The sequence below is a fragment of the Anopheles maculipalpis genome, chromosome 2RL (genome assembly GCF_943734695.1).
Source record: "Anopheles maculipalpis chromosome 2RL, idAnoMacuDA_375_x, whole genome shotgun sequence".
Taxonomy (NCBI): Eukaryota; Metazoa; Arthropoda; class Insecta; order Diptera; family Culicidae; genus Anopheles; species Anopheles maculipalpis.
This window is the reverse complement of record NC_064871.1, coordinates 16,872,167-16,899,084: the sequence shown is the minus strand read 5'-3', so window position 1 is coordinate 16,899,084 and position 26,918 is coordinate 16,872,167. Positions and strand designations below refer to the sequence as shown.

The following is a 26,918-nucleotide window of genomic DNA, read 5'->3' as shown; positions in this document are numbered from 1 at the left end:
TTACCGTGTAGCTGTGCCAGTGATTGTAGGGTGTTGGTGTTGCAGTTTAAAAATCCTGTAACGAAGCGGTAAAAAAGAGGGAAGAGAGTTAAAACAACGCCATAAAAAGAAACCTCAAAATTCCTTACGAACGAACGAAAAACCTTTTGCTAGATTGAAATTCGGTTCGGTACGCTTTGGTCGTTCGATTCTGGAATGTGCTTCAACAACCCTTTTGGGGTTGACCCTACTTAAGATTCTTTAATGGTAAAAACAGGTTGAATGAAACATGAAAAAGTAATTATTAACATCCACTGGATGAGCGGACACAACAAGGGGTTTGCAATAGCAGCTAGCGAAAGAAGATATAGGAAAAAAAGGTAAAAAATCCTTGCTACACAGGAAAGCGGGCAAAATCGTGAAACCCTGAATCGCTGTTTTTTTTCCTTCTTCTTATAATCGCCTCCATCACCTCGATCGCGGTTGATCGAAGTGCAAAAGACTGTCAAAAATGTTCATCTTTTCAGGGTCTTACAATTTCATCGTCTGAAGGAAAGCGCAGCCTGGAAAAAGTTTTTGTGTGGCGCGATTTCAGGCGAGGTAAGTGAACAGTGCGGCACGGTTGCTTATCGGCCAGACTGTGTAAAAATATAATAATAAAATACACACAGCAAAACAAAAAAAAAATCCATACGAAAAACACCAAGCGAAAGTGAAAGGCGCTTACGCTTCGTCATGTTCATCCGAAAATGGCATCTAAGCGCGAAAAATAAAAAGAGAGTGCGGGGAACTGCTCAACCTCGTTCCGAGGAATGGAAAGCAAAAGCAAAAACCTAAAAACAACATCACCCGTCTACGCCGAGTGCTTAAGACATGTTTTAGCCGGCTGCCGGGTTTGGGTGTTAAACCTGCTCGCCCTGCTCGGGCCGGCCTTACCGACGGCGAACAAACGGCGTAGTGTGACGATTTATATTATGCTTTTGCTTTTGTGCCTCCCGGGGACACGTTTTATTCGTTTATTTACTCAATTTCGCTCTTCACTGTTGGGCGTTGCCCATTGACCATTAATCCGCCATGGATTGCTTTTACGATAAGGAATCCCATGAGGAGGCAAACCATTTCTTGGCTGCTTTTTTTTCAGCGGTGCTGCTCTGATTGTCAGCATTTGAAGGCGATTTCTAGCGAGGCCATGGGCTTGCGGAATTTTCTTTCTTAAATGGTCTATGAAAAAGTCTTTCGAAATCTAAACTGCTGCGCTTTTGGGCAGATGTGGTAAAAAATTGAATTGGAAAATTTGGTAATTCTTTCCGCAGTACAGTAGTCTTTGATTCTGTGTGTTGTTTTAAAATTTTTAAACCGATATATTGCTTAGTATGTATTGCATTTCCATAAAGTTCATTATTATCTCACAGAAAAAAAGATTATAACATACCTACGTACAGTTTGTTAACAAAAAAATATTTCGAAAAAGTTTTTTATTCTTTAGTGGCTGGCAAAAGTAACATTTCCGAATTAAATACGTCAGATCCAAACTACAAGCTCAATCCTCCTTTCTTTCCACCATTCAGTCGGCCTCAATTTGCACAAGAAACAACCGAAAGCAAACAGAAAAATCATCGCCTTTTGTCAATTGATTGATAGCTGAGCATTTTCCCATCAGTAGTCTGTGATTCCATTGTGAACATTTGCTGTTATTATCAACAAAACACGTCAGTGCGATTATTGTGCCCATTTTCCTGTTTTCCGGCTAGAGAGAGAGAGAGAGAGAGAACTGGAAGAGGATGTCCCAAAACTGGCGAACGATGCTTTGTAAGATACAACCGACAAAGGACAGCATCTCGGTGTGGGAACGGAGGCAACCTGATTGATACTCGAGTATTGCTAATTACCGAACGCGAACGCTTCCTTCCCATCCTGCTGTCGTTCGATGGGACAAACGGGGAAGACGCGTTCCGCCGGGAGAGGGGCCTATTTTGAAAAATGTGTTTTCACCAATGGGAAACTGCCTTTCCCAATGCTCATTCAATCTCGAATGGGATAACACGATGATAGAAGGTTGAAGAAGCAGAGAATAGAGCAACTAGAAGAGCAACTAACAAACACACACACACACAAAACCCTCCAACACAAAAGAACCGATCTCGGATGCCCAATCAGTGTCCGGGGGAAGATTTTGTGCTCCATCCACCGTCCGCTTTGCGAACTCCCCAGACCTTTCAGAGAAACCTCGGCCAGGAAACAAAGCAAACAACCAAATCAACCTAACACAAATCAGGATAAACGGAAAAATGTCAAGGATAGCACTTGCGGGTGTGCGGGAAACGGCTGTTGGAGGAGGAGGAGGAGGAGGAGGAGGAGGAGGAGGAGGAGGAGGGGGGGGAGAGAGATGAAACAATCCCCACCCTAGACCGATTTGGGACGAAGGTTCGTTGGCGATGAAAGAACTTACTTTAATCGTTCTGCCTTTGGGCCACGGCAGCAGCGAAAGACGCTCGTACTGTGGACGAGTAGCGGTAGCACCATCATGATGCTCACGCTAAATCCCCAAACAGTAATTAATGTGCGCGCATCTCCACAAATGCCTAGTTCGTTCGCAGCCGATCCTTGCAGTAGTCCCTCAGAGCATTGACGGTGGTGTGGGAAGTGTTTGGCACAATCGAAGCTGAACCTGAGTTCCTATCTACTGTTTCGCTAGACTCGATCTGTGTTATCAAGAACGAATGGAAGAACAAAGTTAAGAAATAGGAACAAAAAAGGACTTCACTCTTCCAACAACTGGGTAGGGACAACGGAAAAGGGGTTAAAATTAATATCATTCACAGTGCCATTTGAACTCTCCCTTAGTCCAGCTAACTAAACGCAGTACGCTAGCAGTGGCGATGCAACTCGAAACCTTTCAGGAAACTGAGCAAGCGCTAACGGGTGGTGTTTGTGTTTCTTTTCTAAATTTTATTGAAAACTTTTGAATTGAGATTCAATCCGGTTGGCCGTTGCACGGAAATCCCCTGGGAGGAGGCGAATAGAACAAAGCTATCAGCGTTCGTATTCTAATCGTCGGTACTATGGTCTACTGCTATACCTTCCACCGCTTCTGGACATTTCCGTTCAAAGACATTCCTAACGTTCAATCGGGGAAAAATGTTTGCTCACAATTGCGTGTTTTTTTTTGCTTTTGTTTTGCTGTGTTTCTGGTGCTTTGTGTGAGTGCCTTTTTTTTCCTTCTTTTTTCCAGCACTAAACACCACCATTAGCATGGTAAAAACTCAGTGCGAGCCAGTGTTGGGCGGGCTGGGACGGGAAAATGCGTCTGGAAAGAGGTGACAATTTTCTTCGAAGGTTATCTCCGGTGACTCGTTGTGGGTAATTGCATACTTCCTGGCGTACGATAAGTATCGTTTCAGTTGTCCGCCACCGTTGTCGTTGACAGGTGACAGCTGCAAAACTCTTATCTCTGTGTGCACTTCACACCCCACCCGCCCCAGTTTTATCCACCGACGACTATGTTTCTTGGGTTTCTTTTGCTTTTTTTCATCGGTATTCGTAGTGGGGGCAAACAAGTTTTCATGTTTTTTTTTATTTCGTTGTAGTGTAATTTAAATTTTCATACTGTTCTTCTGTACGTTGTCTGAGCTTTTAAAGTTTATAAACTGTTATGCAATTGCAGGACGCAATCGCTTCATGAAACTTTCCCAACGTTTATCATTTTGCAAATTGTTGATTGATGGAACTCTAACTGTACTCTAAAGCATCGATTTTAAGCATTGTTAATCCTATATATTATGTTTCTAGTCCAAACAAGGAAGAACGGTCGAGAAATTCATAAAATAATCACTAGCTGCTGTGGGGAAGAAGTCTTCTTTTTTTGTTATATTTTCTAACGTTTCAAGGTGAAAATGCTGCTCGCACTTTATACAAACTGATAGTCAAACCTTATGATAATTGATGATTGTTTTCAAGCATCTTTGGTAAGGTCAGTCCATGTCAAAGTCCAAGATCAGTCCAGCATTATGCATTAAAGGATAAGCCCATGGATTCTTCCAAAAATGATTCAAACTATAAATCTTAAGTTTCAAGCTTAAGGACGGGTTAACCTGTTTCGGGTTGACTTCTTGACAGGAACTGGCTGAAATATAAAGATTTTCCGGCTTAAATAATAATTGTACCCCATTCGTAGATACACCTAAGACACTGTTTGCAATAGTCAAGCCTTGCTTTCACATTTATTTTTGATTTAACTGAGTTTGAGTAAACTAAATTAGACTCATCAACCAGCCAGAACCGTTCAACCGATTTTGGTACGATTCACACTCGATTAAATGTTTCTGTAAGTATCCTCACTCAATAATAAGCAAGTGTCCACTAGCGCGAACCAGCGCGAGCACAAGAAAAAGCACCCCCGGCCGGAAGTCGTTAACTTGTCATGGCAGTTGATGGAAGCTGGCACAGGCAAGGCAAGGCATCAAACCCGAACACGTGAAGTGAAGAGTAATGGAATTCATTAATTTCTGCTTACGTGAGTATTCAATTTTTAGGAGTATCCCTTGTTTTCCGGAGAAAGCAAAGAGGACGATCCGGGGTATGCCATCGTTCCGGGAAATCTGGTACAAAATCTTTACCGTTAGTGTGTTCATGGTTGGTTTTTTTTTGCTCGCTCCCATTTCTTACCCCCTTTTCATTGTGCACCACTTACAGGGTGCGGAAGCGGAAAGAGGTGGGGCAGGGCGAAAGTTTCCCACCGAATGCCAACCCACCGTTGCATGAAAAGGTAACCGATGTGATTAATTACATTCAAGACGTTGGTTGGTCGGTATAACGAAAAGGAAAAAATCACATACACAGAGGGAAAGGGTCTACCGGAACTGGCGTGCCGTGTGCGGAGGTGCGAGAGAAAGCGAGGACAGCACAAAACCCAAAATCGCAACAACACTGCCAAAGAGCACCGCTTTTGTTACGGCATAGACGAACCGAATTCTATTGTGTAACTCGTTCCTCGTGCCCTGGCAGTGCAAAAAGGTGAGGGTCACTTCCGGCACTTCCGGTCGGCGCAGGTGGCAAAGTTGACGTCAGCATTGGCCTTCAGAATTGGCTTAGTGAGGTTTTCCCGGGGAGTGTATCGGTAGTCGGTAGCTACCAGGTAGTCGAAATGTGTTCATTTGTTTCATCTTTACAACGGCCGTCGGTAAGGGCGGTGTACCGGGGAGGGAGGAGATACTCCGAGCGACCCAATCAGAGCAAATAAACATCCATTTTCGAAACACCTTCATTGTAGCTTGGGGGGACTAAAGAAGTGCCAGTGAATGTGAAATGAAAAATGGTTCTTGGACAAAAAAAATGAACGAATTGAATGGGGGAAAACCGCGAAACGCTCTATTACTGTTTCGGTTTGACAGCTCGTGGCTAGTTGTCACTTTGACCATTGTTAATGGCCGTAGTTGTAATTAGTGTACGGGTGCACGGTCAGCGAGTGGAGCACAATCGTTTCATAAATTTACACCAGACCGAGCATCAAAAGTGCACCGAAAAGCAATTGAAAGTTGCTCAATGTGCTCATGGCCGCATTTTGCTACGGTTGAGTGATTCTGTTAATGGGGAAGACAATCAGGCACTTGGGCTACTGCTGTTAAATGCAGTTTTTTTTTTGCTATTTATTCTGTTCTGTGTAAAATAATTGAAGTGAATGATGAAGTAAATGCATTATTGCCATTTGCATAAATTCAGTTTGAAATCATTTTTGTCAAGTCGCTTAATTAAGCTTCTCGTTCTGTGCTTCTTTTTGAATAGTGCGCCTAAATGTAGAATAATCACTTGTGTTCCATTTAATGCATAATCACACCATTTGTGTTAGTGAAATAAGACAAGCTCATTTTACTGTAAGAAGAGCAGAATCGGAAGAATCTGCACTACGATGCATTGCGATCGTCCTTTTCGATACGGTTTGGGACTTAACTGCATTAAAAGTGGCTAGAAATTTTCTAAACATACAACTGCAAATGAAAACCTCCAATATGAATAAGCAATGAAGCTTACGCAGGCCATTTCATTTCGGTGCATTTCGGTAGCGTTCTCCGCGAGTGCCACCCATAAACTGCAACGTACGATCGATCGTACGCTCCCATAGGTGGGTTTGTCCTTTTCATCTACGAAAAGTTTTGTGCATAAATAATTAATGTGCGTATCCCATCGCTAGGCAATGTTTAATTTATGAGTTTAATTAAATTTTTAATCGGCACAGCGGTGACAAAGCGCTCATCTAGCTCATAATAGAGCGGCACAAGTAGCAGCAAATAGCAGCACAAGCAGTACGACGTGTATGTGTGTGTGTGTGTGAGTGTACTAGCCTTTTAGCCATCGACACCGTCCTTTGCATACCACTGACGTAGCAGCGAAAGGGCAGCGAATGTGCAGCGCCTTTGTCAGCACGTGGCACCAGCGCGAGGGTCACCAATTTAATAGCAGCCCGAGCACGCATACCACTTACAAAAGCGGCGTAGCATGCAGTGCAGTAAATAACGGTAAGAATTTAAATTTCAAATTCAGTTGAGGATAACTTTTTAGCCTGCCGGGGTGGCTTTTTTTTTTGCCCGTCGCATCTTCTAGTGTGACAAAGCAGCATACATTCAGGCGCAAGGATGTGAATGTGAGCGGTTCTCCGTGGCGAAGCGTTGTAATTGATGTCGCGTTTCACTAATTAGCAAGCAAAAAGATATCGTCCGCTCCCAGCGGCGTTTAGGTGATGGTGCGTGCGAAGGATAATCACACGAACGACGCTGCCAAGTGGCTAAAGTAAGCAGCACGTGTGGAAGTTGCAAGTTGGCACATGTCGTTTTTTTTTTTTTGCGTGTGATGGATATTCTTGTCCGTGCTTAGGAAGGAATGATTTCTGGAAGTGGTTGGTTTCGTGCTTGGCACCATGGCCCATGAACTGCGCTAGTTGAGCTGAATTGTTATTATTAATTTTAACATTAGTGGAGGGTCTTCTTTACTTTAAAACCACTCCTTAAGTCCCTCTTTCAATTCGCTCCCAAAAAGGTATTTTAACATGCGTATCAAATAAAACGATTTCGCATTTGATTGCCATCATTTTGAAAACATCAAACTAAAAACGTTACGACTTGACCCTTCCACTGTGTATCCCTAAGCCCAGTCTGCCCAGTCCATTGACCATCTGGGCTTGATTGGGCTATTCGCTAAATCAGTCGCACTGAATGTTGCATGAATCCCTCATATATGCTTCCATCGACAGCCTTATTCATTTCCCGTGCGGCCATCGTAAAACCGTGCCACTAATCGTTCGGACTTTATCGGAGTTGAAAATTCATAGCATTAATTGAAAAGCATCCTACATGCTATTATGTTAATTGATTTATCCATATTTGATAAAGCTCATTCTGGCTCCCCCTTCGCACATCGACAGGCCAGTTTGACCGTTGCGTGGTAGCGTGGCGCAGCGTTCCAGGCGCGTCCTACTATCAGCGATTGGAGCGTTGAAATGTAGGGCAAGACGCGTTGACGACACAAGACAAATATGCTTTCCTTGTGTAAAGGGTTCCCCCACCGAGCGGCAGGAAACAGTTCATGGAAGTTTCTTTGAAACAGCAAGTCAGCAATTCTTGTGCTGAGTTAGACGCTTTCCAATTGTGGCATTGCCGATTATTGCTGGGTGGAAAAATAAATGTGTAAATTTGCAACTTCGCTAAAAGTTGCGCCAGTTCACCAGTCGGTGATTAAAACAAGTGCTGGCCGCTGCGAACTGGTTCAAAACACTTTCATTTTAATGACCGACGCTAGGATTGTTTGTCTTCCCGGATCGTTAAAATTGTGTCCCATTTCTTCCGAATTCCATTTCTGTGGAAGTCAGCAAAAGGCAGAAACCGTATTTGAATTGAAATTGAAATGAAATCAGTAGAATTTGCCATAAATGATAACGACGGCAAGAAGTGGAATTTATATTTTTCGAGCAATACCTTTGATTGAAGTAAGACCTCAACTATAGCCACAACGAACGAAATAGGCTGGCGTTGGTCGTGTTGCCGTAATTTAATTTACGCAATCGAGCTGTTTCGGGTGAATCGATTAGGAGGGAGCTTCATTTTCTGTCTGCAACAGCTCCTTATTGTCAACGCAACTTTAACCAGCACTCGACCAAGAAACGCTGGGTTTCAAGTACCATTTATTATGTTTTGTTTCTGTTTTGCTGGCTTCTTTAAAGGTATGCCCCGACCAGGATTCGATTTTAATTCCTGTTCACGTTCACGAAACAAGTGGTTCGTGTTCGAAAATTGTGGCCCAAGTGGCTGAAGACTTCGCTTTTATGTGCATAAAAGTTTCTCTTTCTTCCTGCGAACTCTTCAAGAAGCGTCAATCGAACTGAGAAAAAGTACTCGGATCAAAAGAAATCGGCTCGGATCGGGTTGAGCGGAATATGATTTAATTTATTCCCGTGCCAGTTCCTCGTCACTAATGAAGTTGAATTTGTGTCACCTTCCGGGTTTTTCTTGCTAGCTCCGGTGCTATCCGACAAACTGAAGAGATAGAAGATTATGGAAATTGGAACCGGTGGTTTTGGTGTTGTTGATGGTCGACTACAACTACGACCGCAAAACTCTCCAATCAGTCTGAATGAAAGAAGTTGTTCTGCATATTTTTAAAACAGCATGTTTTCTCTCGCAAGAAAAGTTGATTATTTGTGATTAAGCGCATTAAAGATGTAAGGTACAATTTAAATCCATTGCAGTGTGGCGTTTGCTACAGCAATTTAACGCTATTTGTTCGCTTCCTTGCCACATTGCGCTTTCCGCCAAGCAGTAGACCAAAGCGAACAAAATAATTAAGCCATTTTAAATGCCATTTTTTCTCCCCCATAACATCGTCATCGGTGAATCTTGATTGGGAACTAAAGCGCTTCACTGAATTCAAATTAGACTTCGAACGAGCAAAACCTTCACTAATTACAGTCTCGAAAATGTCCCATAAAAATACGCCACGCGAAAGCATGGAGCAAAATAGCAATAGCGGTAGGCCAAAACATAAAGTAACATATTATGCTGGTCTCGGGCTCGGGGTGGGCTTGGAAGGAAAGAATGGCATGAAGGGAAAGGTGATGGCAACAACAACAACAACAAAAAAAAGCTTAGTATCAGTATGCAAAAGAAAAACAAACGTTAGTCAATGATGATTGCCCATAAAATGGTGTAACAGCGATAGTTAATTACAATTTACAACCACGAGTGATACTATCGCGATCCGACCCCAATAAACTAATGATCAGGTGAAGCTTCCCAACCCACCGAGAAAGGTATGCCTTGTCTGTGTGCGTGTGTGTGGCACTTTCCGTTTATATGTTTAACGTTTTTTTGTTGTTGTTCGTCCTTCGCTTTGCACCACTACTGTCTCCACTGATTGGATACCGGTGTCGTTCTGGTACCTGGCGGCTGCCGTCAAGTTTCTCCACCCCCTTACCCTCCCAGCACTAATAGCCCGGTGGGAATCGGTGAGCTTCCGGTCATGAGAAACCGATAAGCGGACTGCCGCCGGGCCTGTAACTCTTCGCAGTAATGGAGCGAGTGAAATAAATCAACCCCGACTGCTTCTACTACTGCACGGCACGGTGCTGCTGCTGCTGCTTGGGCGAGCCAGAACCTTGCGGGGACGGTACGAGCCGACAGCCAGTCGAGAACAAAACTTATTTGTGTCAGTTTAATCTCTCTCCGCCGCTTTTCCGACCGACGCAACTTTTTCGGCCTCACACTTTGCAGGCTGCAGCCCGGGAAAAGATCTCGGTTTGGTCCATTTAGCGCGGTGAAATAATTGAACAATAATTACCTAGGCTCGGAATGTCGCGAAAGTATTCCACCCCGATCCAGGCAAACCGGAGCGAACGGTGTCGTTGGTTCGTTGTGGTGATTTTATCAGACGGCAACGCCGAAAAATCCAGCCTGTCCATCGCAAAGTATTTGGTGCTTTAATATAAATGGGTACTGATAATATGGAACGAAAATCGGGAATAAAATGTTGACAAGATTAAGCAGAAATGCTACGTAAAGTATCGAAGTACCGATCCACTCGGATGGGATCAGTGCTTAATGATGCAAGCGTGGCATTTGAGCGTACGCTAATAAAAACACACGCACATTATGTTTTCCCTGCGGACCATTGTGCGAGGCTCACGGTTGTCGTTGTTGCACGCGAATAAATTATTATTAATTAATTCCTAATTATTTATTTGCAAAACAGTGCTAACTGTTCGCAGTTACACGGTCAACTAATTATCAACTGTGTGTGAGTGCGTTTGTGTGATAGCAGGCACTGTGTACCGTAGAGAGGAGGGTGAGGGTAACCTATGAACTTCATGTACCGTGCCTCGTTTTCGGTTCACGATCCGCAGAAAGGATCGATGACGTATGAATATTAATTAGCGCAGTTTCGCATTCGTTCGTCGACAATTGCATTTTATAGTGCAGGTGTTGAATGACGACGGGTCTGGACGCAAAAAGTGAAGTTTTAAACATTTATCAGTACATTAGTTTAAGAGAGTGGTGCTAGTCTTTATTTTTTTGTAGCTCGAGGGGAAAAAAACGAACGCATACAGTCATCGCCGGTTTGAAGTTTTTGAATATTTATCTTGCATAATGAGGGTTTTAATCATGCTAATAAAGCTATCCGGAGTGACGGATATTTGGTGGAAGTTCTTGGAAGTGAATTGTTTCGAAATTAATATCCTTTATGGCCCTTATCGGGAGAGAAAGGGTGCGAATTTAATTCATAATGTGCTTTTATGTGCGTGCTTTATGCTTGTCTTTGATGTGCTGACCATTAAGCTGGTAGATGTGTTATTTTTTTAAATGTGCTGCGTGATTGCCCGTGCTGTGCGTTGCAGAAAAGCACACTATGCTAATTAAAGTTTCAATAATAACATTTTAATATAGTGATTCTGAGTAGGACCTGGATGCTGTGAAAAAGAGATTAAAATAATGCGTTAATCATAAAGGATTTTGTTCCATAGAATTGTGGAATTGTTTAGAAGAATTCCTATTTCCATAACGCATATCTATGCTTGGTCAGGTGATCCAGCAGCTGGCAAACCTTCCGGAACCCAACATCACGATCATCAATCCAACTGAAAATCGACAGGCTTGCGGATACCAATGTTCCTATGGAGTCACCTTCCAATGGAATCTGTCGATGGAATCTGGAAAAACGCCTCCAGTTACAGACTTTTATCGCTACAACGATCGATGCTGTACTTTTTGGTGTACCACAAGGTTCCATAAAGACTGCTGCAGCAATGGATCAAGCGTCGTCTTTTAATCGGCACAGTCTGCTCTTAGATAGACGCATCTGGACCACAAACTAGTGCTTGAAGCATACTGAAACAGGCATAGAAGCCATCGTGTCAATCCATAGTCTTTTACCTTCTTTAAGCCATATAAGCATAAGTAAGAGGTTTGCCAGCCAATAGGTCTGATTGTGAAGCGCAAACGTCTTTTCAAACGTCACATAATTCTCACTTTACTATTATGACTTTCCGTTTGGCTAAATCCGACGTTTAAAAGTCGATGACAGATGTTTTTCGAATGGAAAGTCAAAAATTTGCATTGTCTGAGCCAAACGGAAACGGGCGTTAGACGGAAAGTTTTCCGTCAGTCAAGTGCAACGGAGTGTACAGTTTGCATTCATAAAAACCATGTTTAAGCGTAAATCGATAGAAAAGTGTATATATTTTACGTGGATATGTTATGACAATCATTTTGAAGTCGTTTTAGTGATCTTATTTTGTGGTTTGCAGGAATTATTCTGAAGCAAGAACCACGAGAGTCCTCCACGAAAAAAAATCCACCACAAAAAGTATATTATTAAGCCAAACTGATTCATTAGTTAATGATTCTAGTCAAAATTAGCATTTAAGGATAGGTTTAATTCGAATGAAATCATCTGTGAATGCATGATCAAAGCAATCGGTAAAGGTATGAATGTATACAAAAAGTCGATGAAACATTCGTCGATTATAACGGGTGACCCTAATACAAATTTGCTTTCCGTTTGGTTAGATTCTTCCCGTCGGAATGTTTTCCGTTTGGCTTTAACAATCAGGCCTAATGTCTCATCTCAAAAAAGGGTCTCAATTCGTTGTGTTCAATTGTTGTGCAATTTGTTCTTCATGTGCTTGTGCTAAAAATTTACAATTTGTTCTTTGTTTATCGACAATTCAATACTTATGTCATCTTGATGCAATCACGTCTACGCTCCAATCCCTCCTCTTTGTAGCGTTTTGTAATCAAATTTCGTAATCAAATCGCAAAAATTCACATCACATTCCCTCCTACAGGTTCCTTGAAGTGGTTATTGATTCGCTGAATAATATGTCACTTTTTTGCTGAACATTAAGCCAGTTTGTTTGCGGCTCCTGCATTTACTTCTGAATCTCAAGCAAGTGGTCCTGCTCTCACGTAGTTCAATACATTTGACAGTCATTGCATCCCTGTAAGCATAATGATTGTTCACACGGCGCTACTCAATCTGAAGCTCTCTTTTTCGCTTGGTCCTAATGGTCCTATTCCCTCATCTATCCCAGAGCCGGATCTTCCTATAAGTGGCGATCTTCCTGTTCGGAGGACATCAAGTGCTTGAAGTCTCTGTTCATTTCCCTAGTCAGCATACCTCAGTAATTTGGACCCCTCTAGCGTGGGAGTTACAGCAATGGTGGAGCGGATTCAGAGGACTTTCAATCGCTTTGTCATGCGCAATGTACGTGACACTACTGGCTCAGCGTTGCCATCGTATCCTGTACACTGTCACTTGCTGTGTCTGGAGCCCTTCGAATCTCGTCGCACCGTCAAGCTTACCGAATTGCCTCCCTTCCCCTTAAAGCCATTGATGCTCTTTCCTCACTCTCATCCATCTCAAATGTACCCACGCACCGTCTTCGTGCTCGTCCTACCCTCGTGATTGAATCAAGAATATCTTCCGTTGGTGCGAATGATAGTTGGTTTAATTCTCATATTCATATTTGTTTGATTTCATCTTTTCCTTTCCTGTTCTTCTCCCTGACTCATTTCCTAGCTCGAAGTTTAAAATTTTATGATTTCTTCTAATTCTAAACAGAATTTGCTTCACTACAAATTTATAATTAACTTAAAACAATTCATAAAACTTGTAGCGATGGAGTAGCGCATCCTTCCCGAATAAGCTTATGGATTTAATTTTGAAAATCTTCAATTAAGCAATCTAGTGCTCGTTGGAGGGATGTACCCCCTCCTTTCTCTTATTTCATTCTTTGCTCGCTGTTGCTAAGCTTCGACGACGATGACGAAATTCTGTTCGGGGTTGGTTTGAGTGTGTAACGCGCTCGGGTGTTACCTTTACGTTCTTTTATATATAGATATGTAGGTAAAAAAAATCGATTTTAGCTGACGTTTATTGTAAAACCTAAACGACCCCTTCATGTACCACACTTTCCTATCGTACACGAGTTTTTTAATTCACTTTAAATTTTTAATAATCACTTTTGATCTAAACAAAACAATTCCTGGTACTCATTTGTGAATAGAACAAACATTCAAAGGTATAAAAACAAATGCATCTTTTCCTGCCTCTCTCGAGCTGTCCATCAACGGTCGTTAGTAACGATTCTTTACCGTCTAAAATGACAACGGCACACGGTCGTTTCCTGCGGTACAGAAATTACCGCGTCGAGTTGCGAAGAAACCGTTGGTAAATAATTACTTAGTTCCGATTCCGGAACCGAACACACGAACCCTCCCACCACTCGCGCCTCTCATTCATTCATTCATTTTTGCGTCCGTTTATCGCATACTGTCGTGTGAGCAGAAGTGAATTCATGTGACGTTGTTTTCACGAACGTACGTCCACACCACACCTCACGCTCGGCCAGCAGCAGCAGCAGCAAGTGGAGAACCATGTTGGTAAGTGATTTTTCCCTTCCCTTTTGTGGCCCTTCCCTTCCCAGCGAAAACCCACCCAGCGTTTCTTAGCCACGCCAAACCCAAACCCGATGAGTGAATGAATGGCTGTAAAGTCATTGAGGTGGAAGTTCTGTTTCGTAATCAAATTGAGTGCCACGATTACGATAACGATCGTACAGCGCGAGCCTCCCAACCGGACGCACCGTCGACGTTCGGTGCCACATTCGGTCGCGCCGGAAACGGAACTGTGACATGGGTACGACACCAGGGCGCGCGTAGAACGGGGGAAGGGGGATATGTTATCGCTATCGCGTGACCGTATCCTATCTGTGGTGCTGCGTGCGTGGTAACATCTCTCACCCTCACACGCCACGCCAGGGTTAAAGCAAACATCAAACATTCGCGGTTTAGCCGTGCTGGAAGTGGGAGCGCGTGAGCGAAACTTCGGCCGGACGAATCAAGGAAAACTATTTGAGGAAAACTCATTTTCACACCTACGTCAAATTGAGGGCCAGGTTTCGGTGTTCGCCCACCGGGACCGGGAGTGTGAAATGAAGGCTGTAAAAAATAAATCTAACACTCACGTCGTGTGCCCGGTGTCGGTTAATTATACGGCAATGCAAGCAGTTTATGCATTTAGTGGTATTTGCTAAATGCCACACACACAAACAGTGGTTCAATCAAGATCTTATGTGTGTATTTGATTTTTTTCCCCACCCTGGGAAGGGTAGAATTTTCCATCGGATTATTGTTTTATTACCGTACCGCTGCTGTAATTGAAAATCCACCCGAAGCACTGTTCCACTTTACACTGACAACAAACGAGCAAACAAAGTAAGATTGACCTTTTTAATGAGCTTTCTGATTACTGCCGTGGAAAAGGTGTAATAGCGTGCACCTGGCATGTGGCATTAGCCGTGGCAAAGGGAGCCTTACCACCATCGCCTGCACACTTTCGATTGACGATTGACCGGAATTCCATCGTCATCAGCAGCATCTCGATCAATCCTTTCCCCATTTGCGGCCGACGTTGTGATTCATCAATCTTCCGTACGGGCGTCCTTTTTTTTTCCTCTCCCCTTAAACCGATTTTGCTTTAATCCCTGCGGCGTGGCTTACATTCTTCTACGTGGCTGATCGATTAGTTGAGGTTGGTTTTAATTGTGTTTGCAAAAGTCACTTTCGACGGGGTTTTCCCGCCAACTCATGCTCCAAGCGGCGGCATCATCAGTAGTAAGCAGTGAAGAAAGTGCCTGCCGGCTGGTATTCTTGCAGCTCGGTGGAAACTGGAAAATCATCCCATGTCGTTCCGGGGGAGGGTCGATGGAAAGGATGAGACGCCTTCAGGTTCAGGTACGGCGCCGATGCTAAGACGTAGGTAAACACCATTCTCTACACCTTTTTTGCAAGGGGTTAGTTGGAAAGGCTTAATCCATCAGATTAAATTACTCCCATTTTAGCGGTGAGAGAAGGGTGTGAGCTGAACCAAGTGGCCAGGGTTTCCAGTAACAATAGTAGTGAAGGAGCTGGGAGTGGGCTGCCGGGGGGATGGAGATACCAATATTTTCTCGACGATTTTCGACGGGCTTGGGCTGTGGCAGAGGCTTGATGTGAGGATGCCAATCTCACATGCCACACACTTCACCGTTGTCACGTTTTAGCCGAATCACTAGACATAACGCTACACTATGGGGCCAGTTAGGGACAAGTATTTGCCAAAATCTTCCAAATCGTTTCGGATATCATGAGCCCACAACCAAGACTTTATCAATTTTTATGAGTTTTTGGATTGGTTGGGGTTGAACAAATTTCTGAGTAATGTTACCAATTCTGGTCTGTCAAATATTCTGTGTTTCACTCTTTTTTGCTGTTTGGATTTCATTTACTTTAAAGATTATTTTCATCATAGATATTTACTGTGTTTCTGTGTTTGTATTGAAACCGCAGTGGCGCCGATCTTCGACAGAACCGGAGTTCAAATCCTATCCGAAGCGTGTTTTATTGGATTGGATGTAAAATGTCAAAATAAACTGTACTTGAAATGAAATAAAATGTGTTGCGAAAATGTTTTCGATCGCTTATGAAATGCTAACCACGATACAGGATATACAGATTGTGAAATTCGAGTCCCAATAAGGATTAAAATCCGAATATTCAAATCTCCATTGGAATTCATTTTCTCCAACGGTGCTAATAGTAAAGACTGCGCGGTCTAAAGTCGCATCCAAAGGTTTGCGGAACGATCTGATCGGACTAAAAATGAGTTTTCCGGAAGTTTCTGGGACCACATTAGCCCGTGGAAAATCGGCGAAAACTCGCTCAGATTTGATTTCCAATTTCCAAATTCTTTCCAATTTTTGTATTATTTAGAACAATGTTCAACAATCATAATAGTTAGTAAAAAGTACGATGACATGGCTTCACAAAAATCGGAAACTTACTGGACTTCAACATTCAATGTGATAGAGAGCCTCAACTTCCACTCCGCTTAGGGCGCTCCCCAGAAACGCTAAGTCCGCCACTGAAACCATCGATCAAATGATGAACGATGAATAAATATGAAGATAAAGTCAAATCCAGTTGTGACCCATTTGCAAACACATCACACCGTACCGGCGAAGTGTGTGTGTGGTTCTATATGCCACAGGATAAGGCAAGAATGAATGATTGGACAGTGCAATTTCTACTTCCACCATCACCCCACCGTACGACGCAAGCTACCACAACACGTGTGCGTTATTAAGATCAATCATCATTAAAATTTGATATTGCTGGTTGAAGCTGCTGACGATGACGGACAACAATCCCCCACGGTTCGTCAGCGTGATGAAATGTCCTGCGATGATTGTGTTTCAACAAAGCTTGCCCGACAGCCACTATCCACGAGCGCTGGCCACCAGCCGGTTGTGGTAGAGCCCGGAAGACCCCAACAGGGAGTTGGCAACCATCTGAAGACGGAGAAATCTCGCGGGAAAGACGCTTCGAAAGCTGCTGCGGGCGAGCACACAACTCGCGGAGCTGACGCGGAGCGATTTCATGCGTTTTGTGGCTTCCGGTTCTCTTCCACGCGCGAGTCTGTTCGTTTATTTATAACCTTAATGCGTGAATTATGTCCTTTCGGAGCGCACATGCTGACGAAAACGCTAATGTTCCCGGGAGAACGTATGTGTGTGTGTGTGTGCGTGTGTGGAAGGCACACAGTGGAAAATATAGGTTTGATGCACGATGGAAAGTCTTGCGGCATCCCATCCTTCCCAATCGGCTAATCCAGGCCTGTGCACGGTTGCTCTACAAGGCGCCTCTACAAGGTGAATGCAGATTTAAAAGCCCGGCCGCTCGGTTTGATGATAATGGCGCACGGCGCATATGATTATGCTTGTTTTGGTTTCCTTTTACGGCACCGGGTAAGGGAATCGGGCTCGGGATGGGTGCGGAAGAATGATGATGATTTTAAGAACCGCTTTCCGCGTGCGAGGAACGGCAACCATTACAGGACGAGATGGCGGCATACATACGCAACCTACACACTGTTTGGCGTTTTCCGCACACGCGAACCTGGCCACAATTGACTTGTTTTTGCTTCGCCCGAACCGCTGCAGCTGAAGGCGAAGGCGTAATGGAAAAGCTGGTAGAAAAGCCCATAAAGGGCGCACCAAGTACATGTGGCTTACACGATTTGGTACCGCGACGGTACCGCACAAGGGATCTGAAGCCATCATCCCGCATTCGGGGGATATTGTTTTACTTTGTTTTGTGGCAGTCTTTTTTTTCTGTACTGCTATTTCACTTTTCTAGCGCCAGCTACACACTCTGCCACAGGCAAACAGAGGATTTCGCTGTGGTCTTTTTGTGTGAGCAGCAATCTAGTGAAGTCGATGCCGCGCCTTGCTACTGGAAGGATCATTTATCATCTTGTGACATAAAACATCATGTGCGGGCGAAGCACACCGTGAGCTTCACTAAACAAGAGAAGTCATCAAACTGTTGTTAAATGGCAACGCCGGAAAGGATTGCCACCGGCTTTGCCACAAGAAGCTTCCGGTTGGCAATATGTTCCTAAGCGAGGAAATTACTACCTGCCTGGGAAGGGTGGAGGGGGGGGGGGTAAGAAAGCTCCCCCAAACAAACACACACACGCTCGCAAACGCTTTTATGGGAGCTTATTTTGAAACCATTACCATGATCCTCCGCCTATCACTACCGGAACTGGCGCAGCACAACAAAGCGCACGGGGTAGCAAATTTCCACCACAAAAGGTTACATTCAAAATAGACACGCATTATCTTAATACACGCTCACGTGTACGTTAAGCGAAACGTGGTAAATTGGTGTTATGGCGCGCGTACCGATGTGCTTTGAAGCTTTCACCATAATAGTGTGTGGCACAACATGCATCGCTCGCATCTCTGTAAGCTAGCGTATGCTACGAACCATTTCTCGTGAGATTCAATTTCTGTGTTCAATCAAACCCCCCGTAACATCGGTTTGTGCCAACTATTTGCACAAATAGATGGGATCAAAGGACTGGGACTGGTGTTGAAGGTGTTTTAGGACACCTGCATGAGTGTTGCTGTGTGCTGTTTTACGACGTCTGGTGTCTCGTGTTGTTATGTTTTGACTCATGCAAAACAGGCACTGCATCAATGCACAATATTTATCACCCTCCAGAGCAGCTGATGACAATCTGACTCAGTCACGAGGGTTTGGGGATAATATTTTGCATTATATCACGGTGCACAGATATTTCAATCATACTTGCAGCGAAGTCAATGTCCACATTCTCGGTAGCTGTGAAGATCAATCTCGTCGGATGGTTTCCCTCTTTTTTATGACCCAACACTATTCACGTATTTCAGCTCCGTTTGCACTACTGCAGTCGTTAAAACAACACCGCACCGCATCGCTGATTGCACACATAAAATTGTTGGCAAAGCTTTAAAGTGTTATGAATTTTAGATCGTGCCCGTTGACTCCATATTCTCGGCAGCAATACCGCACTGAGCGCGGGTGATGTTACTATCACGTTCAATGGCCAGTTTTTATGGCCACTTTTTAAAAAATGGCTTTTATAATGCAGCAAACGTGCAGCGGAACGAGATTTACGCGAAACGAAACTTTACTGTACAAAAGCTGGCTAGTCTGCTACCTGTTGGGGCATCTATTTTTGGATGAAATTATTTTTCCCCACCAGTTCTGTTTATGTATAGATTTACAAAAACTGGAACGTAAACCAGAGATTACCAATGCTGAGTTGAAGATGAAAGCGAAAAATCAAAGGACATTTGAAAGCAGGAAGAAATTAAATTATATCCCGTGTAGCTTCATATTCGCAGTGTGGCGAGCATCATATTCATAAAACGTCCTGTCCCTTTGCTTATTCATGCTTTCAGCGCACACCGGTGCGTTTCCGTTTGGTGGCCCCACTTTTTTTCACCTCCCCCTCAACGCTATCCATCTGTTCAAAGAACGATCAGAAATTCTTGAACCATCATCGCGGTATTTTGCGTCAAGTTGCTCAAGTAACACTTGCGGGCGGCGAGGGAACGAAAACCGATCACTCAGTTGCGAGGCCACCTCGTCCACGGGTTGGGATTGAAACGTGCCCTTAATATCCCCATCTCATCGGCACACGCGCTCGTAAATCTGAGTTTTTGAATATTTATAATAACTTTCTGCCATGGCTTCACTGTTTCGAGGGGAAAAGTTCTGCCACCGAAGACAAATGCCACGAAACACATCGCCGCAGTACCGTCCTTTTCGTTCGCCTACCCGTGACGTAGTAAGTTTTGCACGATTACTGACCGCATGTACTACCCCTCGCACACACACACACATACACCCACAAACCATCCAGCAACTCTGCTGAAATTCCCTGGAGCTTTTATTTTCTTTGGTAAAAAGTGTGTATTTTCTCCTCTTTGCCCGCTGCCTACCGCCTGCTCAACACGGTAGAGCTTTCGTCATCATTATCATCATCAATAGCAGCGTACCGTATGGATGGCCAGGGAAACGGCCAAGGCTCGGAAGGATGTCGACGTACGAACGGAATGTTGATCGGAATTTTGATGAAGATGCTCCGTATCGGATGGACGCTTCGTTGGCGGCGCCTCCCCCCCCCCCCCCCCCCCCCCCCCCGAGTATTGCCCAACGTTTGTGCTCTGCTGGTCTCGGATTTACTTTTTCCGAGTGTGGAATCATTTTTCTCTGTTTCTTCCTATTCGGGGAGGCAGACTTTTTTGGTGGTTCTTGTTGTTGTTGCTTCCAGTTTATTCCTGTTTGCCCTAGCGTTCGTTTGTTTGTTTTCGGGGAGGGTAGGACAGAGAAACAAGAAGCCTAGAAGTCTCACAAAAAAAAAAAAAACGGTGCGGCAGCCCACTGGACGGCAAATGGAATGTTCTGGCAGCACTACTGATGCTGGCTGGTGGGTGAAATATTGATTGTATAAGCACGTACCGATGAAATCCTGAGCAGCATGGCAAAGTTGGCCCCATAGAAACTCGATCTGCGTATAATCGATGTTCATATTTTTCGGGGCGTTCTGTATGCGTTTTTATTTCTGATAACGCTTCCCCGGTTTCGCCTCCGGACGCTATGGGAGGTGGCCGTGTGCTTTATCTGAGTGGCGTTGGTCAAGTGTGGGGAGAAAAAATGATGACAGTGGTCCTTCACAAGACTGCTCGGCAGAGATATTTTGTATCAGTTACAGGAAGATTCGAAAACGAACGTGATGAAAGGGTGTGCTTTATTTGTACGAGAATGAGCGAGTTCCATTATGCTTTTGGTATTTTGAATCGTGCTTATGAATCAAATCCAGTTCGCTGTATTTCTAGGAACCGTACATGACTTCACTCATCCGTTGTATTAGCAAGAAACTGTTCGCACGCATGTAAAAAAAATCAAAACAGTTATATAGAGTCTATTCTGTGAACTGTAGTTTAATTTCTTCGTACAAATAACGAGTTATTGCATAACGTACTCAAGCACAAGCTACTTGGCATAATGACCACTGCTGGGACTGGTTATGTGTTGGAACTCATTCCCAGAATATACAAACACAAAAGGTTCGCTTAACCTTCCGCCATTGGTAGGTCAGATTAAACGGCAACTACGGCAGATCGCTGTGAGCCACTGCAAAACTGTAACCGTGACTCCATCCAAGCCCATCCGCTGCTGCAAAACGTTAATCCGAGCAACGTGTGCTCGGTGTGACAAGTGCGACCGAGTGCCGTAATCCAATACGTAACGCATGAGTCACGCGCCAAGGACAACGTCCGGCTCACCGGCTCCCCGAGGGCCGCGCTAGGCCTCGTGCGTAGGTATCACACACCGGTACGATGGGCTTCTGGATGTTTATCTTCGCAATGCAACTGTTTCTCAACCAGACACTGCCAGCACGGACACCGGTGTTACTTTGCACCCCTCCCACACACGTTCCCTAAACAGTGCAATCCGACAAAGGTCAAGATGTGCGTTAGAGAACTTTTGAGAAACACGACGGCAAAACTACGGGACCGCTCGATAAGATGTTAATCAAAAATTGAAATTGCAAATGACAACTGTGCCAACGAGCGCTGGATGCTGCTGGGGTAGAGACATTTTCGGTGTGAAGTTGCTGCACAGGTAATGGCGCGGTTCCCCAGTATGACGTGCTGCAGATGTTGCATTTCCACTGCTAAGGTAGTGGCAAAGGCCTCGGCAGAGAGAGAGACGTAGGTTTCAAGAGGAAAGGGGTAAGAGTGTTTGTACAAGTGATTAACTAGACGAGTGTTGTAAGCGCTGGTAACGGTTTACAGCAGATCGTATTCGCAATTCTAACCAGATGAAGATGTGCACAAGATGGCAGTTGCAAAACATCCCACAAATATCGGTGTGGGATTAGTGGGCATGATTCGAGATAAACTGTTTTTTTGGAGATGAATATACTAACATAAAGACAAAATAGAGAATATCCAAAACTTCACCATGAATATCTCAAAACGACCCCAAAATGGTTAGGGTTTATTAGTAAACCCTTGCGGCACCGAGGGCATCGCGGCTGCCCTACCTGCCTAGCGACCCACTGCTGGCGCTTGTGGCGTAATCGCTAGAGTGCTAATTTTGATAACAAACCGTAACGAGATGAAACGTGACGTGAAATGGGAAATAGTCGTGGCTTTGTCGTTGGCATTATCCACACGGCCGACAACTACAGACGAGCCGAGCAATGCGCGGTATGGCAGCGTGGATAAACCCTTTTGCATGACGCAAACAGGTACGTGTGTATGTGTGTTATTTTGGTGCAAGTCAAGGTCAGTGTTGAACAATTTCACGCGGAAATAGGGGTTGATAAGTGATTTTTAATAGACGAAAAGTGATGTATGAAACCTCATAATACTATGTTTCTCCATTATAAGTTTAACTTCAAAATGAACTCAAAACGAGTCATAAAAAAAGGTATGTCAGATTTAAAATGGATCTTCCATTGCTTTTCCCTTTTTCCAGCTTCATCCATATCATTCACAGAAGCTGACGTATGAATAGAATCCTTACATTTTCTCTCTTTTCATCGGTCGATTTTTTTCTCACCGGGAAAGCAAACGACTACGAGCACTCTACTTTTCACCACCGTAGTGCAGTGTGCAGTAAAAAGAACAAAAAAAAAAAGATGTGTCAGTGTCCCCGTTTTCCTACCTTCCAAAGGATCGTCGTTCGGCTGAAAGAGACGCTCGTCCGATAGCAGCAAGCTGGCCAACGTTTGCCCGCTATGTTGCAGATCGTTATCCTGCCGGTACTCGGAATTTGACTGCTCCTGTTGCTGGCCGGAAGCCGAAGGAACTGAACCGTGAAGTTGACGTTGATAGTCACCCTCGAACAGGGAGATGGAGCGCCGCACGACCGGCTTCGTGCCGATGGCCTCACCATGCACGGTATGCCGCTCCGCACCGTCCATCGATACCGCTGCTGGCCAACGCGGCAAATCGAACGGTCCGAGTATGGCTGAAGGTTGCTGCGTTGTGCCCGTTGGTATGGATGACGGCGTGGACGTACATTCGCTCGGAGGTAATGAACCGTACGCGCGGAACATTGTGATCGGAATTTTGACCTGCTTCTTTTTGCTTTTTTGCACACACACACACACACACACTCCCGACACAGAACCTGACACACAAATCGTATGGCAAAGAATATGGCTCCAGGGGGGGCGGAACTCTATGCACGCTGCACTGCGATGTGTTTACTGATTTCCGATTCTGCAGATCAAATAGTATTTTCGGTTGGGCAAAAACACAACACACCGTTATCGAAGCAGCGGCTGCAGGGCGTTAGATAACACAGAACCACTATCCCACACAAAAACAGGGGCCAGGGCACATGTGCGTCGTGAAAAAAAGCCCTCCACCAACCGGCTTATACACTCGCACAGAGGCTATTCACTGCTGTGGTGAATCTGCTCGCGGAAACTATTTCACGGGCACAATTTCTGGGCGGATTAGTAGTTGGTTGTGATTTTATCCGGCAACCCGGGTTGCGCTTACTACGAAAATGTACACGACACGAAAGGAAAAGAACCCGAAAACCACACCATTAAAAAGAGACACACACACACACTTTTCCAACGAACCCCGAAAGAAAACCCAACGCGCAGCCAGCAGTGTAGTTGGTTCACTGTTAATGGGTGAATAGTTCCTGTGTGACTATATCGCAGGCACGGTGGCAACCGACCGACCGAGCTCTCGGTGACAGCTGTTGAGATCGTAGATCTGCCGCTGCCGATGCGGAAGGTACCGGAGCGCGGGACGCTGGGTAGCGGCGCATAGAGCACGCGATCGCACAAGTTTTGGAGCGATTGCGCGAAACGGGGAGGAACTCGTACGCAAAGACGTGCGACACCGCTAATCATACGCAAGCGGCAATGGTGGCCGCCATCTTCAGTTCAGCCCGAATGCGGCCAGCATGACAGAACGCCGCGGTACTGGCGGATGGGTGGATAGTACGGGGTGCGGACATAAAACGCACCACACTATGATAAGGTGGCCGACATACAAAACAAGCAGCACTTGCACCTCTCTGGCGATGTTTTTGTGTCTTTGGATCGCCCGCGCACACACACACACAGAGTGAGCGAGTGAGAGAGAGAGAGAGAGAGAGAGAGGCCCGGCCATGTGCAGTGTCAATGTTGCGGTTGTACCGGTTCACTAACGGAACGGGCATAGTTTCCATACTGTGGCGGTGGGCTGTTGCGTGGAAAGTTGGCTCCACGAGGGCACACACATTTTGTTTTCGTTTCGCGTTTATCTTCCGCTGTCACGAAGCTCGTGTGTGTGTGTGTGTGTGTGCGTACAGGTGGCGGCCTGGTTGTGTAGGGTTTTGCTGGGAAGAAGCCAGACGACCAGTGGGCCAGAGGCTAGGCTACTCGTGTGCGGAACCAAAGTGTGGCGACGTGTGTCATCGCTGATCCAAAGATAATCGTACTTAATGCTTCCGATTCTAGCAAACACACACACACACACACACACACACACACACACTTACACACACTAAGCGCACACGAGTTCCGAGGAGGGCATATGGGTCAAGATCAGCGGTTTCGGTGTTTGGCATAATGATTAATATCGATCAAGTACGATCAAAACATCGTTAGCGGTGCGGATGTCGCTGGAATGGATTGTGTATTGCCCACTGATGGCAGTCAAATTATACGCACTGTGGCCTTGGTTTATGCGTGGAACAATCAGATTTGGCTGGGATGTACAGTATCAGCGAGATAAGTCATTTTTTAAACGATAAAACATTCTGATTATGTAGTAATGTTAGATCTGCATTTTATATTGTTCAGATTCAACGCTCACCAAAATCGAACAAATGCACGGTTTCGCGCTCTCCCTAGGACCGATTCGCAGCTTGGTGCTAATTTAGCCCACACATTGGGTAAGCTGTTAGATCTACTTATGGCGCTAGAGGGCTGTGTGTTGTAACTAGGTTACGCTCAACTTTAAATGACAGCAGTTTCCAACGGTTACTGCTGATGAAAAGATGGTCCCTGTTTTACTAATACCAGAATGATAAACTTTAGTCAAGATAACCTGTTGCAGCTTCAACAATTCTTTAATTATGCTCTCTGTGATGCTATAGACTCAACCGTTCACCTCCAATTTTACCAGCTGGAAGCTGGTCCACAGTAACGAAACTCGGAATACCAAGCCGTCCGACTACCTGACAGCTGTCACACACGAGTTCATAGTATACATCAAATTTATGACCTTCCTACGCCTGTGAGTATGTGACACACGGAAGCATTCGCTCGATGCTGCTGATGCTGAACCACAGCATATTTCCACTGAAGCGAAATTCCTGCAGGAGCATAAGTCAGCCCGTGGCTGACATTGACATACCTTTTTCGGAGCACCGCGCCGTACGCACGATTCCGTACGGGACAAGGTCGCGTTTTGTAGGGGGAAGGTCGCTCAAGTTTCGGCTTGATCTTAAATCACCTGCTCTCCTTTGCCTTTACCGAGACCATAATCTGTAAACACCTCAAAACTGCAACTGTCGTTTACAGCTTAGTTTCCGTCCGTAAATTTATGATAACATTATTGCAGCTGCAATGCCAGGCATTTACCGAAACCGACGCACTGAAGTCAAAATAAGCCAGACTTGTGCAAGCGGGCAGCAGCATTTTGCTGGAGAAAACGTTCTTACACAAAGTTCGGGTTCCGTTTACCACTGTGACGACCCTGTTGCTGACAAGTGGGCTGTGAGTTTGGTTTGTTTGGTGGCACGCGGGGCGTCTTCTTTTGTTCCACATGACTTCCACTTCCATGTGGCATGTGCTACGTACGGTGTGCTTTGATAGCGTACAGAGAGCATTAGAATTTGTGACACAGTGCTAGTGCTAGTGACATCGACGGCTAGTCAGTTGTCCACTTCGTTCCGCCCCCATGCCCGGTGCACGGATTTATTCGGAAGTCAGTAAAACACAATCTTTGCACTTGGCAGAACGCCTCTGTCGATAGTTCATCCCCACCCACGAGGGGGCTGGCCAGCAGAGGAAAATTTTTGGAAATGGTTCTTGAAAAGGGACACACCATCCCGTAAAACCGTATGGTTTATGGTTTAGGAGAACCAAAAAAAAAAAAAAGGTCAATCCCTCGGACCCCGATGGACAAGGGGCCAGCCCGGTAACTAGCTTTGCAGGTAGGTCCCTAATCGGGGACCAACAAATTACCAATGGTAATCGCACTAAGTGATGTGCCCATTGGTTTGGCCCTTCTTTTCGGCCCAACTAGGTCAAAGTAACGAGTTCCCGAATGGTTCTTCCGCTTCAAAAAGGAAATCAGAGCAATCAGTGGCTGGTGGAGGCGGGTGTACGCTAAAGCTCTTTGAATGGTTTCAATTTCGCTTGATCTGGCTCAGGGGTAGATTTCCACCGGGTACCGATGCCCATACCTAGGGGGAGGGGCCCATTCACGTGGGTAATTTTCCTTGAGCCAAAGCATTACATTTGGGGTGGAATGTTTGTGTGTGTTTGGGTGGTGTGTGCCACAGCATTGGTTCGAGTGTAAAAAAAAAGCACACGCACACACCGATTCGATTGTACCGTAGTGACAAGGTTTGTGTTTACATTCGCTGTCACGTGTAGTGTGCGACATTGAAACAAACTTGCCATCAGTGCAGTACGGGCGTTCGGCGAGGGCTTGAACTGGGAAGGGCGAGGCAGTGGCGACGACGCATTAGAGGCAATGCGAGGTAACACGTTATGACGCAACTCGAGCGCGATGAAGTGCGATGCCATATCGCATATTGTCGGTGGTTTCGTGGTTTGTGGAGTGAAGGTAATTCATAATGCACGCGCGCGCGCGCCCCGAGAAACGAGGGAGAGGGGGGGGGGGGAATCGGACAAAAGATAGAGATAGAGAGAGAAAAAAGCGGCCTGTGAAAGGTAGAAACAGTGTCGGAAGAGAATTTATTTTCTCCACTTGGCAAATTCTAAATTACGTACCACCGTGTGTCACTAGATCCCGGTGCAGTGGAGAACCG

General features: G+C 45.0%; 1 protein-coding gene across 2 annotated transcripts in view; it reads right to left on the bottom strand.

Moving 5' to 3' along the window:
• The window catches only part of LOC126556912 (translational regulator orb2), a 195,869-nt gene that overhangs the window by 98,740 nt on the left and 70,211 nt on the right, over nt 1-26,918 (bottom strand). For both annotated transcript variants that reach the window (XM_050212469.1, XM_050212470.1), the window contains exon 3: nt 5-55. In XM_050212469.1, the coding sequence (XP_050068426.1) occupies nt 5-55 (51 nt within the window). The remainder of the gene's footprint in view (nt 1-4; nt 56-26,918) is intronic.